At 55.5% G+C, this 13,731-nt stretch overlaps 10 protein-coding genes across 10 annotated transcripts; 6 read left to right on the forward strand and 4 right to left on the reverse strand.

Moving 5' to 3' along the window:
* Positions 1 to 39: 39 nt before the first annotated feature.
* BBBOND_0208450 (MICROSOMAL SIGNAL PEPTIDASE 12 KDA SUBUNIT domain containing protein,putative) lies at positions 40 to 441 on the forward strand (the record flags this gene model as incomplete). The annotated part of the gene is made up of 3 exons (XM_012912423.1): positions 40 to 87; positions 189 to 335; positions 370 to 441. 3 exons carry the CDS (start codon positions 40 to 42, stop codon positions 439 to 441), a joined length of 267 nt encoding a protein of 88 aa, XP_012767877.1.
* Positions 442 to 769: 328 nt separating this feature from the next.
* Positions 770 to 1,828, forward strand: BBBOND_0208460 (Pre-mRNA-processing ATP-dependent RNA helicase prp5; the record flags this gene model as incomplete). The annotated part of the gene is made up of 1 exon (XM_012912424.1): positions 770 to 1,828. The coding sequence occupies one exon, from the start codon at positions 770 to 772 to the stop codon at positions 1,826 to 1,828; it is 1,059 nt and encodes a 352-aa protein (XP_012767878.1).
* A 2-nt stretch (positions 1,829 to 1,830) lies between these two features.
* BBBOND_0208470 (hypothetical protein, conserved) lies at positions 1,831 to 2,808 on the forward strand (the record flags this gene model as incomplete). Its single annotated transcript, XM_012912425.1, has 1 exon — positions 1,831 to 2,808. One exon carries the CDS (start codon positions 1,831 to 1,833, stop codon positions 2,806 to 2,808), a length of 978 nt encoding a protein of 325 aa, XP_012767879.1.
* A 423-nt stretch (positions 2,809 to 3,231) lies between these two features.
* Positions 3,232 to 4,086, reverse strand: BBBOND_0208480 (RNA-binding protein 38; the record flags this gene model as incomplete). Its single annotated transcript, XM_012912426.1, has 2 exons — positions 3,232 to 3,396; positions 3,979 to 4,086. The coding sequence occupies 2 exons, from the start codon at positions 4,084 to 4,086 to the stop codon at positions 3,232 to 3,234; spliced, it is 273 nt and encodes a 90-aa protein (XP_012767880.1).
* Positions 4,087 to 4,182: 96 nt separating this feature from the next.
* On the reverse strand, positions 4,183 to 7,545 carry BBBOND_0208490 (tetratricopeptide repeat containing domain protein, putative; the record flags this gene model as incomplete). Its single annotated transcript, XM_012912427.1, has 5 exons — positions 4,183 to 4,806; positions 4,848 to 4,949; positions 4,993 to 5,257; positions 5,295 to 5,386; positions 5,425 to 7,545. The coding sequence occupies 5 exons, from the start codon at positions 7,543 to 7,545 to the stop codon at positions 4,183 to 4,185; spliced, it is 3,204 nt and encodes a 1,067-aa protein (XP_012767881.1).
* A 165-nt stretch (positions 7,546 to 7,710) lies between these two features.
* On the forward strand, positions 7,711 to 8,998 carry BBBOND_0208500 (40S ribosomal protein S15, putative; the record flags this gene model as incomplete). The annotated part of the gene is made up of 6 exons (XM_012912428.1): positions 7,711 to 8,095; positions 8,311 to 8,481; positions 8,520 to 8,569; positions 8,604 to 8,670; positions 8,728 to 8,820; positions 8,862 to 8,998. The coding sequence occupies 6 exons, from the start codon at positions 7,711 to 7,713 to the stop codon at positions 8,996 to 8,998; spliced, it is 903 nt and encodes a 300-aa protein (XP_012767882.1).
* Positions 8,999 to 9,405: 407 nt separating this feature from the next.
* BBBOND_0208510 (ribosomal protein L9, putative) lies at positions 9,406 to 10,016 on the forward strand (the record flags this gene model as incomplete). Its single annotated transcript, XM_012912429.1, has 2 exons — positions 9,406 to 9,451; positions 9,490 to 10,016. 2 exons carry the CDS (start codon positions 9,406 to 9,408, stop codon positions 10,014 to 10,016), a joined length of 573 nt encoding a protein of 190 aa, XP_012767883.1.
* A 269-nt stretch (positions 10,017 to 10,285) lies between these two features.
* Positions 10,286 to 11,401, reverse strand: BBBOND_0208520 (membrane protein, putative; the record flags this gene model as incomplete). Its single annotated transcript, XM_012912430.1, has 8 exons — positions 10,286 to 10,708; positions 10,744 to 10,806; positions 10,844 to 10,909; positions 10,948 to 10,993; positions 11,029 to 11,055; positions 11,091 to 11,112; positions 11,157 to 11,198; positions 11,239 to 11,401. The coding sequence occupies 8 exons, from the start codon at positions 11,399 to 11,401 to the stop codon at positions 10,286 to 10,288; spliced, it is 852 nt and encodes a 283-aa protein (XP_012767884.1).
* A 213-nt stretch (positions 11,402 to 11,614) lies between these two features.
* BBBOND_0208530 (hypothetical protein, conserved) lies at positions 11,615 to 12,109 on the reverse strand (the record flags this gene model as incomplete). Its single annotated transcript, XM_012912431.1, has 2 exons — positions 11,615 to 11,776; positions 11,942 to 12,109. The coding sequence occupies 2 exons, from the start codon at positions 12,107 to 12,109 to the stop codon at positions 11,615 to 11,617; spliced, it is 330 nt and encodes a 109-aa protein (XP_012767885.1).
* Positions 12,110 to 12,378: 269 nt separating this feature from the next.
* On the forward strand, positions 12,379 to 13,724 carry BBBOND_0208540 (hypothetical protein, conserved; the record flags this gene model as incomplete). The annotated part of the gene is made up of 2 exons (XM_012912432.1): positions 12,379 to 12,895; positions 13,108 to 13,724. The coding sequence occupies 2 exons, from the start codon at positions 12,379 to 12,381 to the stop codon at positions 13,722 to 13,724; spliced, it is 1,134 nt and encodes a 377-aa protein (XP_012767886.1).
* Positions 13,725 to 13,731: the final 7 nt, after the last annotated feature.

The following is a 13,731-nucleotide window of genomic DNA, read 5'->3' on the forward strand; positions in this document are numbered from 1 at the left end:
TCAGACGCGCGTTCCCATCTGACCTTAGAGTGCACCAAGATGTCGTGGATCACCGACATCCAGGCATCGCTGCAAAGTGGCGTCGTGGTAGGTCGCGCACGGCCTATCGCCGTTCGCCGCGCGATGCGGCTATAACGCTGTAGTTACACTGCTGCTGATGTGCTTTGGCTGTTCTAACGCGTGTGCAGGACTTCTACGGGCAGAATCTCAGCTGGCACGTTCTCAACGTCCTCCTCGTCATCGGGACCGTCACGGGGGTGATCGTCGGCCAGGTGAAGCAGGATTTCGACATTACCATGAGGATCGTAATCGGCACGAGCCTGCTGTGTGCTGTCGTAGGTGCGCTGCTCGAGTGATCAATGCGTTCAGGTCTGCACGCCAGCGTGGCCGATGTACAACCGCCACCAGATTCCCTGGAAGCCTGTTAAGGAGGATAAGTGATCCTCACGTTATTGCAACCCGTTCTATGTGTCCGTTGAAGTGTTGTTTGGCGCGGAATCTCACGCTAATCCCGCGCCGCGATTCACAGTGTTCGCTGCGCCCGGTGACTCAGGGTCTCCGACTGCGCGAATATGGCGGCCGTCACACCGATCGGCGCCCAGAAAGTCACAGTTTAGCCAAGTAGCTCATGCAACAATGCAGCTTAATAATTTCTACCTGTAACTCGACGACTGGGCGCCAGGCACGCGCCCCAAGCGTGCGCGCGTGGAGAAGCGGTGGGCGGTCTCACGCGACACTGCTCGTTCCCCGCTCGTGCAAACATGCACACATGAAGACTCAGGGGTGGAAGCAGAATAGAGTCGCCAGGGAACTCGGCGGGTTCGAAGGCGACGAGATGGGCCGCGACGTCGCGCTCCCGCACAGTAACAAGTTCCGAGATAACGAGGGCAAGCGACGCAGCCACGCGGATTACAAGCAAGGTGGCTACTACAGCGGCTCCTCGCGCCGCAGGTACGACGACGGCGCCTCGGATAGCTACCGCCGGCACTACGACGCCGGAGACCACGGCAGGCACCACCGCTACGACGACCGCGACCAGTATGCTGACCCCAGAGCCTATCGCAGTGCACGATACGACCGTAGGTCGTACGACGACGAGCGGGACCACTACGTGGACTCCAGGTACTACCGCGGGGGCCGCTACGACGACCACCCGAAATATCGCAAAACAACCGGACACTACGATGAGAGGGAACAGCACGACGACCGGTATGACCGCTACGACAGGTACGACCGCTACCACCGCTCCGGACGCAGCTACTCGCCGCAAACGCCGTACTCGGACAGGCGGAGCCCGAACATGCGCAAGGGCGAATACTCGCCGCCGCCAACCCCGCCGGCCGACGCGTTCATGCCCCCAGAGATACCGCCTGCGGGCGATACGACCGCGGCCAAGCCGGATCAGCGGAGTAACCTGGCAAGTGCACATTCTGGCGCATCCAGCACCCACGCGACGGCACACGGTGACCAGGCGACAGCCAAGTCCCGGGATGATGGTAAAAAGTCGGACCCCGCACATAAGAGCGACTCCAAAGTTAGTGATCCGAGGGTTGGATCGAAACTGTACGCGGCGAGGTTGACCACGTCGTTCGACGTGGTCACGCTGCCGCGAGTGGCCCCGGCTGACGCCTCCCTCGCGTCGCCGCCGTTCGACATGCGCGTGCAGTGGAGATCCCTCAAGCCCGTGGCGAACGGATTCTCATCGCCAATCGAGCGCATAAACACGTACATGTGCGCACCGAGGACGCAGGTTTTCAAGGAGTGGTGGCTTAAGGGTAGGTTCAGCCACGCGCCGAGTAACACCGCTCAGGCACCCTGTCGCTGCTGATGATGGGCATACCGAGGCAGTGGCAGCCGCACGAGGTACTGGCGTACATCATGGACGCGTATGACCAGCTCCTGGATTGGGACGACGTCCTGGACGAAAGCAACAACGGCGGCGACGCGTCTTCCGACGCCGAAGACGCCCGACGCGACCACGTCGAGTGGTGCCGCCAAATTGGACTCAGGAAGTTCGTGCTGCTCTTCGGAGACAGCGGGATCGCTGTCAACGAGATACCGCTGCAATATCGCAGGACCGCCGACCCCAGCCACGCACCCACTGCCGGCGCGCAAAGCAGGGCACATGTGGTCAACGAGCAGCCAGACGCCATGGCGCTCATGATATTCGAAACCGAGGCGTATGCCATGCAGTTTTGGGCAGCGATGGCGTCCAACTGCATCAAGGCGTATCCCTCCACCATAGTGGTGGCACCGGACCCCTCGGGGTGGCGCATCTACACGGAGGCGATCGCACTGTGGTTCAACGGGGAGGTCATGGGGCAGTTGGCCCCGGCGCAGGTGCAGAACAACCTGGCCAAGGACAAGCAGAACGACGACCTGCTGGCGGTGCTCACGACCAACAAGGCGCAGGACGAGGGGACGACGAAGCAGAAGACGATACCACAGCTCACGTTCGTGTCGCCCTACATATCGAACCCCGACGACGCCAACGAAATCGCCAACGCACTTACCAAAATCGGAATCAAGTGCATGTACCACAAGCCGTCGAAAATCATGTCATTTCAGTTCCCCAACGAAACGCTGTTCTCCACCCTGGCGCTGTGCCACCGCTTTTTCATATCGCCTTCGGGCTCCAGGGTGCACTGCTGCTTCATCAGGTGCCTGGGCAAGTTCCTCCCCGTTGTCAAACGGACCAACGTGGAGCACCTCTCGAGCTCGATCGAAAAGAGCAAGACCGCGCCGCCGAAGCCCTGCAAATTCAAGCCGCCCAGTGTCGGTATCGTCACCATAGAGGGTACCCAATAACATGAGCTCAAATGCGGCTAATTGTATGCGTAACATGTAACTGAGTGCGTTGCGGCCTGGAGGAGGCGTGGCAGCGCTGTTGGTGGCAGCGCCACTTGAGCCGGGGCGGTTGTGGTGGATTGGTGTAATCCCCAGCTGTGCATCGCCACTTCCTGAATGATGGTGGAATCGCTATAGGCGATGACAGATGTTCCACCAACGGCTGTGTAGATGGGCAGGGCCATGTAGTGGAGTTGAGCACGCTGGCGCTGCCTATGCCACAGCCATGCTTGCGCAGGCACAACCACAATGGTACCGTGAACCAAAAAAAGTGACCGTTCAGAGCTGCGTAGTGCGTAGATGCACGATATAATATTCACAAAGTTGGTAGAACACTAGGTCTGACGTCCGTAAGATGTGAAGGCCAAACCGACGACAGAAACCTCAGGCCCCCACATGCATTGGAGACGCCTTGACGACGCGACAGACTCTGTTCACGGCGTCGCGGGTGGTGAACCCGACAAACGCCCAGCCCGCGTCGTTCGGGCAGTTCTCGCACATGTAGACCTCGACGTCGCCGAAATTCTCGATCTCAGAACGCAAGGAACTCTACACGAAATTAAATCACGAACTCATTGCCGCATTGGCAGCATATGCAGACCAATAACACGAATATTGGCGAAAACAGTTCAAGGAAAAATTATGCAAACAACGTAATCACGTGCCACATGGTGGAGGTGCCAACACATAAAGGTATGGATATGTTGCTGGATGCAAATGCATATGCACAGACAAGTTGTGATTTAACTTCAGTGCACATAACAGGCACTGTCTAGGCTTCTATGGTCACTGCGGCCATGGGAGGGTACAGTTGGGCCGCAAGCCATGGAAGGGTACAGTGGGACCACGAAGCGTAGACCACATACAAAAACATTTGCACTCGATACTGCCACAGATACGAAAGTTCAACGTTTCAAAGAACGCCAGCCAGCGCACCATACGTGGAGATTCACCGAGTGACCTTGACGCCACGGCATCGAACATGAACACGGGTAGGAATAAAACGGGAATGTAATGGGCAGCCAAAGCCGTTATAATTATTTCTATCGAGAATCACCGGCACATGGACGGCACACAGTTAAATTAGTCGGAAAAAACGAAACAAACATCAGGGAGCTGTACACCACCTACCGTATCTACATGCGTAGGGATTCCCATGATAAACATCCGACTGTTCGGGTCTATGCGACCCTGGGAGGTGCATCTAGAGTACTTCTCCTGAGCTTTACCTGCTGCCATTGTTAGAGATATTCCACTGGTGTATATGAAGTGAGATGAATTCGCGGATGGGCGAGCCAGTGAACGCAGCAGTGCGCGCGGAAGCACACACAGACTCTACTCCCCGTCGTACACGCATATCACGTCTTCGACCTCCGCGCTCTCCAACAAACTGTCCAACTCCGACTGCCACTGCGCATTCACCTCCGCAATGCGGGAGCGCACACGCTCACGAACGCTCTGCAGTGTTTGAATCACAGTGTCACGCTTGGCCTTGCGATCCGACGCAGGCATGCGCTTAAGCAGCGTTATCATGGTCCCGAAGCAGTCCATCAGACGCCTCAACTGCGACACGTCATGCTCGCGCTGCAGCTCGGCGTCAGCCTTCGCCTCGCTTAGGCTGCTCACGATGGCGCTCTCTATGGAACGGTACTCGCGGAACGTGCATTCCAGCGCCTCCACGTAGAATTTCTGGCACGCGAAGTACCGGGCGCACAGCTTCCAGATATCAGCGTTGTCGGTGACGTTCTTGGTGACACAGTCCAAAGTGCGCGCCAGCATGCGCTGGGTCGCATGTTTGGATGGAAAACGGGTCGACGAGTCGACCAAGAATGCGACTATGCCAGGCTCTATCAACGTTTTCTGGGGTGCGATAACGGGCGCTGGGTTGAGTGGAAGGCTCACCTTGCCTAGGTTAATCAGCTTCTCGATTGACAGGCAGACACTTTGCAGGTCACGGGACTGCGCATCGTTGTGCACAGAAACAGTCGGGTACAACCTACCCGCAGCGATATGCGCATACGGATGTCCCAGAACTCCCATTTGCCGGGTTGATGCTTAACCGCTTGGTCGATGCACAGGCTGGCCTCGCGAAGGTTGCCGATCTGGAAGGCAATGTCAACTTAAGTGAAGCACAGGGTCACCCACATTCAAATGCGCGCTGCACATGTTGGCCCACGCATCGGGTGAAGATGGGTTCAACGCGATGACGCGGGAAAACACGCCCACCGCACGATCCAGCTTGCCAGTCTTCAGGTAGCAGCAGCCTAGCAGGAACTGGCTCGACTCCCGCATGGGGTTGATCGCGAGGGCTAACTCAAGCGCATTTATTGCAGCCTCAAGATCGCCCTTGTTGAAGTAGTAGGAACCCAAGGTGCGCTGTGCGCGGGCGCAACGGCCTTTAGACAGCTCCCTGCAGGGCTGTAAAGATTAAAAAAGCGAAAACCAACCAAGCGGTCTTGTAATGCGATATGTTGCCCTCAATGTCACCCAGGAAACACCACAGCAACGGCGTTGGGGAGCTCTTGATATGGTTCATGACCTGAGCGTACGTGTGGTTGCAAACTCGTCGGCACCAACCAGCTCACGGGCGTCGTTCTTACGGCCCACGATGATCAAGCACTGGATGGCGTCTTCCCACATGTGCAGCTTCTTGTATATCTCGAAGGCGCTCAGGAAGGAGCCTATTGAGCAAAGACGCCGCGCAATCTCGCGCTTAATGCCCCAACTGCTGGGCGACCACACGTGCCAGACGAACTCCAGCCGACTGGCGGCGGTGGCCTCAGATTCGTAGTAGGAATCGCTTAACTTGTGCAGCTGCAAGCTGGCGCGCTCAACGGTCTTGGTTCGGTGGTATTCGGTCTTGCAACGCACCCAGAGCGCGACCGACGAAAGCAGCCACGACGCGGCGCCTTCCGTGGAACCCAGGCAGCGCACCACGATAGCGTTCAAAAATTCAAGGTTCAGCTCGTCGCCCTCCGGCACCGTCTGTATCATATGCAGGGCCTTGGCAAGCAGAATGCATTGCTCCGCAGCGGACAACGGGGCATCATCTGACTCCTCAGACAGCTTGGGGCGTTCAAGGATGTCAGTATCCTCGTTCACAGAGCTGAGGGAGATATCTTCCGGACGCTCTGAGGTAGAGAGCGACGATGAGTTGTTCTCCTGCGAATCGCCATCTGAAGTTGAGGACGATGGTTCAACCGCATTACCGGTTGCTGCATCCGGGGTAGGCGTGCCAGAGGCAGCTGCGAGGTCGCTGGAGTCAGCAGGTGGATCTACAGCTGATCTCGTTACCCTACCAGACCTCGATTGCCCATTGTTAGACCCTCCAGCAACCACTACAAGCTGAGGGATTACACGGACCTGATACTTCCGGCGTATACCCAAGCGGCCGGTGAACGAGAAAGTAAACCCAATCAACGACGTTGCCAGCGACAACAAGTGCTCAAACAGTTTGGCCATGTTGTAATACGGCAAGCGCAGCGCAAGCTCCAATATCAACAATGACCCCATCTCCGGCGAGCATTCCAGCGGCGAGCCATTGAAACCTCTGATGGCATCCTGCAGAAATGTGCCACCGTTAGATGGACCCGATGCTTCCAGAGAGCCCATAAGTTGGTCATCGCCATTAGCGGCATCAGTGACGGAATTCATCAGGGCGGGATCGCATATGGAGAGGGTGAAGTCTTCGGGTAGGACTTTCCACGACTTCAGAATAGAGCTGAAATCGGAGACCGCGCTTCGGAAGAGATGGGGGCAGGGGTTCACCATGGAGTTGCGCACTATTCTCTGCCAGACGAAAGCGGCACGGCCGCGCCATACACCGACAGTGGTCAACGCGCAATGGCGCATACCATCCTGATGGTCCGTTGTCTTATCCGACCCGGTAGCACCGGTAGTACCGCCTGATGCTGATGAATCGCCTTTTGTAAGGCGATCAATTCCACCTAACGTCGACAATAACGCCAAAGCCGCCACAAAGTACGGAGCGCCGGCGATGCCAGTGTAGACGGGCTCGCCGTCGATCTGCAGCGCGTCCAAAATGCTGCGGATGAACCCGGCATATGCGGTTGAGTCCGACTCCACATCAATTCCACGCGTATCCGGAGATCCGAGCACGCAACGCTGGTTGAACTCGGATGCGACCTTCTCCAAAGCAAAAGCAGAGAACGATGTGCCGTCGTTCGCAAACGAATACAACGAATCCAGACTTAAAACACTATCCCGGTCGTCAGAGACCACCTTGTCGCGGTATTGTGCCGCCAGATGCTGGTTAGACGGGCTCAAAATCCCACAGGGAGGACCCATCCAATTAACGCGTACGAAGATGTTCAGCAGCAGCACCGCGCTGGCAAGCACGTAGATGTCTTCCAGGCCATCTCGCGCTCCTGATTCGACGAACTGTATTGCTCTGTTCACCAGATGGTCGTACAGCGACTTGCAAGAACTCGCGGCGGGCACATCAGACACGTCGTAAAACACCGATCCGCCAAGGCAACGATCCACCAGGGTCATTCCCCTGTACACATCGCACTCAACGGCGTATCGGATGACATCCAGGGCCTCTTGCAGCCACTTGGTGGATGCGTTAGCGCGAACAGCCTCCTCTAAGCGTGACCTGGATTCCTTGGAAGGCGCCAGCAAAAGGCTCTCCAGACGAGGCAATAACTCGACGGCAACCGCTGAATATGACTGCATTGTCACGTGTATTTGGTAAATTTGCGATATTGTAAAATATAACAGAAGAAAGTGTATCAACGAGCATATTAAGGACCCAATAACCCTGGGGAAGGTCGCGTCGAAGGTGCTGGCGGTGACAACGTTCCAGGCACCGTGCACGAATTATGGTACCATCACCGTAATATGTTTGCTTTAAGGAGCCTCGTGCGGGGGTTGTCGTACGCGCAAGCGCCGCGAGCATGCCACTGCTCGGCGCCGCCGCAAAGTAGACACGTATCGCACGTTAAGGCGTTCAGAATCAAGGGGTACCCGTTCGAGAAGGTCAGAGCGCCCAAAACGGAGTGGTACAAGCGCGCGGAGGCGGCGTTCCTGGCGGAGCGCGCCAGAGTGCCGCACGGACTGGTCGGAAGATGGCAACCAGAGGACCTCTCGGGGCTGGACCCCCGCATATCGCAGGCGCTCAGCCTCAAGTGCGCAAACGGCAGGGAAATCAGACGAGCGCGCACATTGATACTCATGAAACACCTGCAGAAGGAGCCGTTCGACACTGGAAGTGCGCCGGTGCAACGTAAGTCATTAACAGTGACAGGGGGTGATGGGCAGCACGACATATGTAATGTACTGGTGAATCTGCGTCATAATGTTGAATGCATAATGCAGTGATGACGTGGCTGGACGATTTGATGCTGCAGCTGCCATGTATAACAGCTGCATTGTGCTATCACATGTCCGCCTTATCGCTATCAATTTTTTGCAAAAAGCGTCCGACTCATATCGTCGCAGTTGCGTGCGTGTCCGAGAAGATTCTCAACCTCAGGGCGCACCTCATACGGCACCCGCGCGATAACTGCAGGAAGCGTGCCATGGCAATCCTGCTCAGCAGGCGGCACAAGCTCATGAAGCGGCTGTACAACGAGGACTTCCAGCTATACCAGCATGTGTGCAAGGTGCTGAGTGAGTTAAGGCGCTGGTTACAAGTCATTGACGCGCAGAGCTGAAGTGCGTGCTCTTCTCGGTGCCGGACTCCAGGAACAGAGCAAAGGTACCGTCCAGACAGCTATAGTCAAAACGTGCAGGCGATTAACACCATAGGCGTGGATGGCGACATTTGCAAGTTCCTCATCAGGCAGAAGCTGTGGTGGGGTTAGTTTTCGGCCCTACGCGTGGTCGCGTTAGGTAGCACCGCTCATGCCACCGCAGGCAGGTTCAGGCCGCGGCCGATAGCGCTACCGTCCGGGAAGAAGATTGCGTACACCAGACACCCTATAGAACCGCCGCCAGCGGATTTCAACAGTTAGTTTGGCCAGTACCCACCGCAGAACAGCAACGCGCAGAGCCAAAGGTGCATAAGGACCAGCTGTCTCCAGCCTGGCCCTACGGCGTGTCGCCGCAAAGAATCGCGGGGAAATATATCATATACAACCCTACTGCTCCAGGAGCCGGCTACTGCCCGGTGCCCATCCTGTTCTAGCGCCGCAGCAGCTCCCCCGGCACAGGGGTAGAATCCTTGGGCCGGAACACCAAGGGTCGCGGAAACCTGTTATAATTTCCCATCTATAAACTAGCATACTATCATATGTGTGAGCACAACCAGCTGTGCACAGTTTGATTTCCACGAACGGGCGGACTGGCAGCCCGGGCTTGCGACTCGACTAGTGGGGACGAAATCGGGGTCGGCTGCCACAGGGCCCGGAACGCGCATTAAAAGCTTTGTATCCGACAGGGGATAAATACCAGGCAAGGTAGTAAATTATAGAGGTAAGCAGGGAGCCGTGGTAGCCCGGCAACGCGCCAGGCCTACAGCGTGTGATAGGGCGCCCAGCAGGCGCGACATCCACTGCCGTAACAGACGCTAATTCCGCGCAGATATTTGCCAAGATGAAGACCAGACTATCATCTGATATCCTTAAGATCCCCGACGGAGGTAAGCGAGCAGCACTCTCGCCCTAACGCCGCACGCAGTCACCGTCGACGTCAGGTCGCGCAAGGTTACCGTCAAGGGCAAGTACGGCGACCTCACCCGCGACTTCTCGCACGTACCCATCGAGATCAGGCTTTCCAAGGACAGGAAAACCGTCATCTTGATGCAGTGGTTCGGGACCAAGTCCATGATCGCCACCATCAGGACCGTCATGACACACATCAACAACATGATCACCGGTGTCACCAAGAAGTACCAGTACAAGATGAGGCTCGTACACGCGCACTTTCCCATCAACTCCAACATCGCTGATGATGGAAAGTCGATTGAAATCAGGAACTTCTTGGGCGAGAAGCGCGTCAGGATTGTCAAGGTGCTGCCAGGTGTCAAAATCGAAAAGTCCGACGCCGTCAAGGACGAGATCATCCTCACCGGCGTGGACGTAGAGAGCGTCGGCAGGTCCGCCGCGCTCATCCACCAGTGTGCCCTGGTCAGGAACAAGGACATCAGGCAGTTCCTCGACGGTATCTACGTCAGCGAGAAAGGCCTTGTTGACCAGGAGCTGTAACTGCTTTTCTAAATTCTTCATCAGTGGCAAATGCGTGCTGCGGCAGTCGTGTTCACATGACGTGCCGCCGATCTTCATGCCCCTCACCGTCGACCAGGTGTCATCGACCGATGACCGAATGGGCGCTGCCGATGTGGTTACGGCCGTGTGGTGATGTGTATTGGTGCTGCGATAGTTAGCATATTGACTTCTGTTGGTTGGATTTATGTGGCGGCGACATGCTAGTCTGCCTGTGGGCTGGGTGGCCTAGATGCGGCCGGGTGTAACGTCTAAGCGAAAATCGATCCGAACCCAGGGTCGCCGTAAATACGGCAGATGTTAGTAACGACCTTCACCACCTGCCACACAGATGTGGTGGCTTGGAACAGGCCGCTGAAAACGGGGTACGGGATGCGGCACGTGTACGGGAAGTTCTGCAGAAAGCAGATCCGCACGGGGCCCGTGAACAGGCACCCGCACAGCACCGCCATCATGGTAGCCAGCACGTGCACCATAATCACGAATATCTCGTACGCGAGGTGCGAACCGCCACGTATAGCGCTGCACAAGTTTACCAGCATCTCCAGGCGGTCGCAGCCGGCTTGCGTGGAACACGGGGTGTCAGTGTAGATCGACTCCTGCTTCGACAGCTCGCGAATCTGGCTAAAACGGGTCAAATGCGGCTTCACGTAGGTGCTGTGCACCTCGTCAAGCTGCAATTTATGGGACGTTAACGATCTGAACCCACAGCACGGAATTGCTCCTTTATCAGCACTACAAGCGCACGTGCCTTCCGCCGATCATAATCCGTCTGTAACGCGTTGGTGTATATAAGCGTGTGTATTTACCGCGCTGCTGTCATTCTCGGCGTATTCGTGCGGGAAGTGCTCTCCGATGTCGCCCGACACGTGGGACTGCGGCGGTGATGCGATCAGCGACGTAATGAACTCACCTCCAGCGCAGCGTCGTCGAGGAACAACGCTTCATCGTCCACATGGCTGCAAGAGCTGCAATGGCGCGACTGGCGTCTTACCGACGATCGAAGTCAGAGATCATGCGACTGCAACGATATTAAAGGCTGATGACAACACCTACCGAAAGAACTCGACCTCACGCTCTGTGCAGATGAGTCAGGATGAGCACAAACCGTTGCTAACGTACCACCATAAGTGTCGCGCAGCAACGACTCGACCTCACGAAGATCTGCGGACAGTATGAGCTGGGCCACGAAAGGCGCACTTACAGTCTTCACCGAAGATAGAACTCGACAGCGTTCCAACCTTGCCTTCCACGGAAGACGGGTTGTGTGCGATAGTGTCAGCTAATCCGTAGACAGGCCGTAGGGAAGACGCCAAAAGTGAGCAGAATATTGCGATGTGGAGCAACCGTACAGGGTGTGACGACATCGGTACGGACTGCTCAAAGAGTCTACGCTCACACACTCAGCATGACTGGTGAAACCTATACACACATCATTATATGGGTTATATGCACATCTTGATCGCTGATGTGGAGAATGGCAGCCAGTGCCGAGAAGACACACAACATCACCCAGGTGTGTAGGGCTTCTGGCGACTACAAGAACAAAAATCGTTTACACATTACACACGTGGGTCTGTTTAGTTTAGCCTGTCGTTTGCTGCAGCCGACAGCAACGCCATGTCGTGCTGAATCTTCCAGGGGCGAGTGCCGCTGGGCTTGGACGGGTCGTAGAAGCACGCCGGGTCCTCGCTGTGCGAATTCTTGTAGAATAACTCAGCAGTGTACATCTCCTTGTCCTTCTACGGCAAAATTAGGCCAACGTTACACATGTAGCACAATAGAGGACGCATATCACCAAGCAATAGGCCAAGTGGCGACAATAACATGCCCCGAAAACAACACAGAGCAATACGCAAGCCACTGTTATTAACATTATGATGCATTGATAACATAACACAGCCTACCTCGCGAATGTACTGGTACATCATCAGCGGAGGGAAGAGGATCCACGACTTCCGGCAAATAACGCCCAGCTTTATCATGCGAGCACGCATCTCCGGACTGGCGCTACGGTACCGCAGGGCGCGAAAAGGCGCCACAAACACGTAGCTGATGGAGCTGAGCACGCCCATCCTGCTGCGGTGGTAACGCGAAGCAGACAGCCGCGCTGCCGAGGTCGCTACAAGGACGGCAATCGACGATTGCGATGGCTTAGCGGTACTAATTATGAAATCAAAGAAATTATACGGTTAAGTAATGCACTGTACGGCCAAATCGCTACCGCGGTAGCTCGTCCTGTAGGCATCATCGTGGGGGAGAGTAGTCGCCACTGACACTCATATAGTGCCTCAAACAGTGCCTGTTAAACACGCAGTGCACTGTGAAGAGCAAATGAGTGCCCATGGAGACTTATAGCGGCCACCTCGCCGCCGAGCTGCTCGACGTCGCCGGAAGGTATCTACACGCCTGCAACCTCAAAAGTTTCGTGCTACCGCTGCCGTTCTGTGATGAGACGATACTGGACAGGAACTCGCTCATGGTCAAGGTGCTGGGAAACGCCTCATGCCTCTCCAAGGAGCAGTTGTTCGACGTTGTACACGCCCTCGCCGGAGATGAACGCAAGCCGCGATACAAATTCGACGAGTTTTCAAAAGCATACGACTCGGTGAGCGCGACGAATCAACCTGTGAGAATTGCGCGCAAGGCGCAACCACCTCAAAGCGGGATACGGAGCACTTTGAGGCCCTCAACCACCGCCCTGAGCGAGAAGCTCATGCTGGAGCTTTCATCCATGCATGAGCCGGCCGAAATCGCGCAAAAAATAGATGGGGCGTTTTTCCGAATGTCGCAAAGTGACACCGTGGGATTTATTCTTATTATCGCAGCAGAAAGGATTACCAACAATGCAGCCGACGAAGGTTAGTGTGGTTCAAATCGATATATGTAACTAACGATGTGCATCTAGAGCAAGTGTCTATAACCGCATTAAGCAATGTAATAACGTGTTTGTTGTGTTTCATATAAGCGATACAATGCGTCTGTTGTGCCGTATGTCTGCCAAGAAAGTCCGCAGCGGCATTTTATACGTGACGCTTGGTGGACAAATATATGGGGCCTGTTGGCCTGTCAGACAATTTTACAAAAATAATAAAGGGTTCTAGTTTTCAAATCAAAGTGTTGCAGCGTGTGTTCTATGAGATTAACCGAGCTTATAGGCAAAAGGTCACATCACACGCAGACGACGGCCAATTTCTGCCACTGGCAGGCGCCCTTGTGGAATTACTGGACGCAGAAGAGCATTGCATAAGGTCTCTTTGGTGCAATCCGAAGCTTTCCAAAAAGGAAGAACCAGAGTTTGAAAAAATACTCGTAATCAGGTTGCTGGGGCACCTATTCGATTACGGGTTCCCGGGGGCGCCCGTAAACAACAAACTCAAGCATGCATCGGTGCTAAATGTACACGGAATACTCTTCCCGAGCGCTGCCTACACTTTCCTCATCAACGGACTCAAGTTTGGCAAACACTTCGAAACGCAGCAGAACGGAGGGTCGCACGAGGATTCAAACTCGAACTTCTGCAGGTGTCACCGATTGGCGGAGTCATCTGATGCCGAACTCTTCTGGGGGATCTCGGAGTCGAGGCTCAGAACGACGTTTTACAACGTGAAAGCCAGCATACCGGTCAAACCGTCGGAATACACATTGTCGATGCTCCAAAAAATACTAAAACGGAGTAAGCGTACCTGAGGATTGC

Source organism: Babesia bigemina (genome assembly GCF_000981445.1).
Source record: "Babesia bigemina genome assembly Bbig001, chromosome : II".
NCBI classification, from domain to species: domain Eukaryota; phylum Apicomplexa; class Aconoidasida; order Piroplasmida; family Babesiidae; genus Babesia; species Babesia bigemina.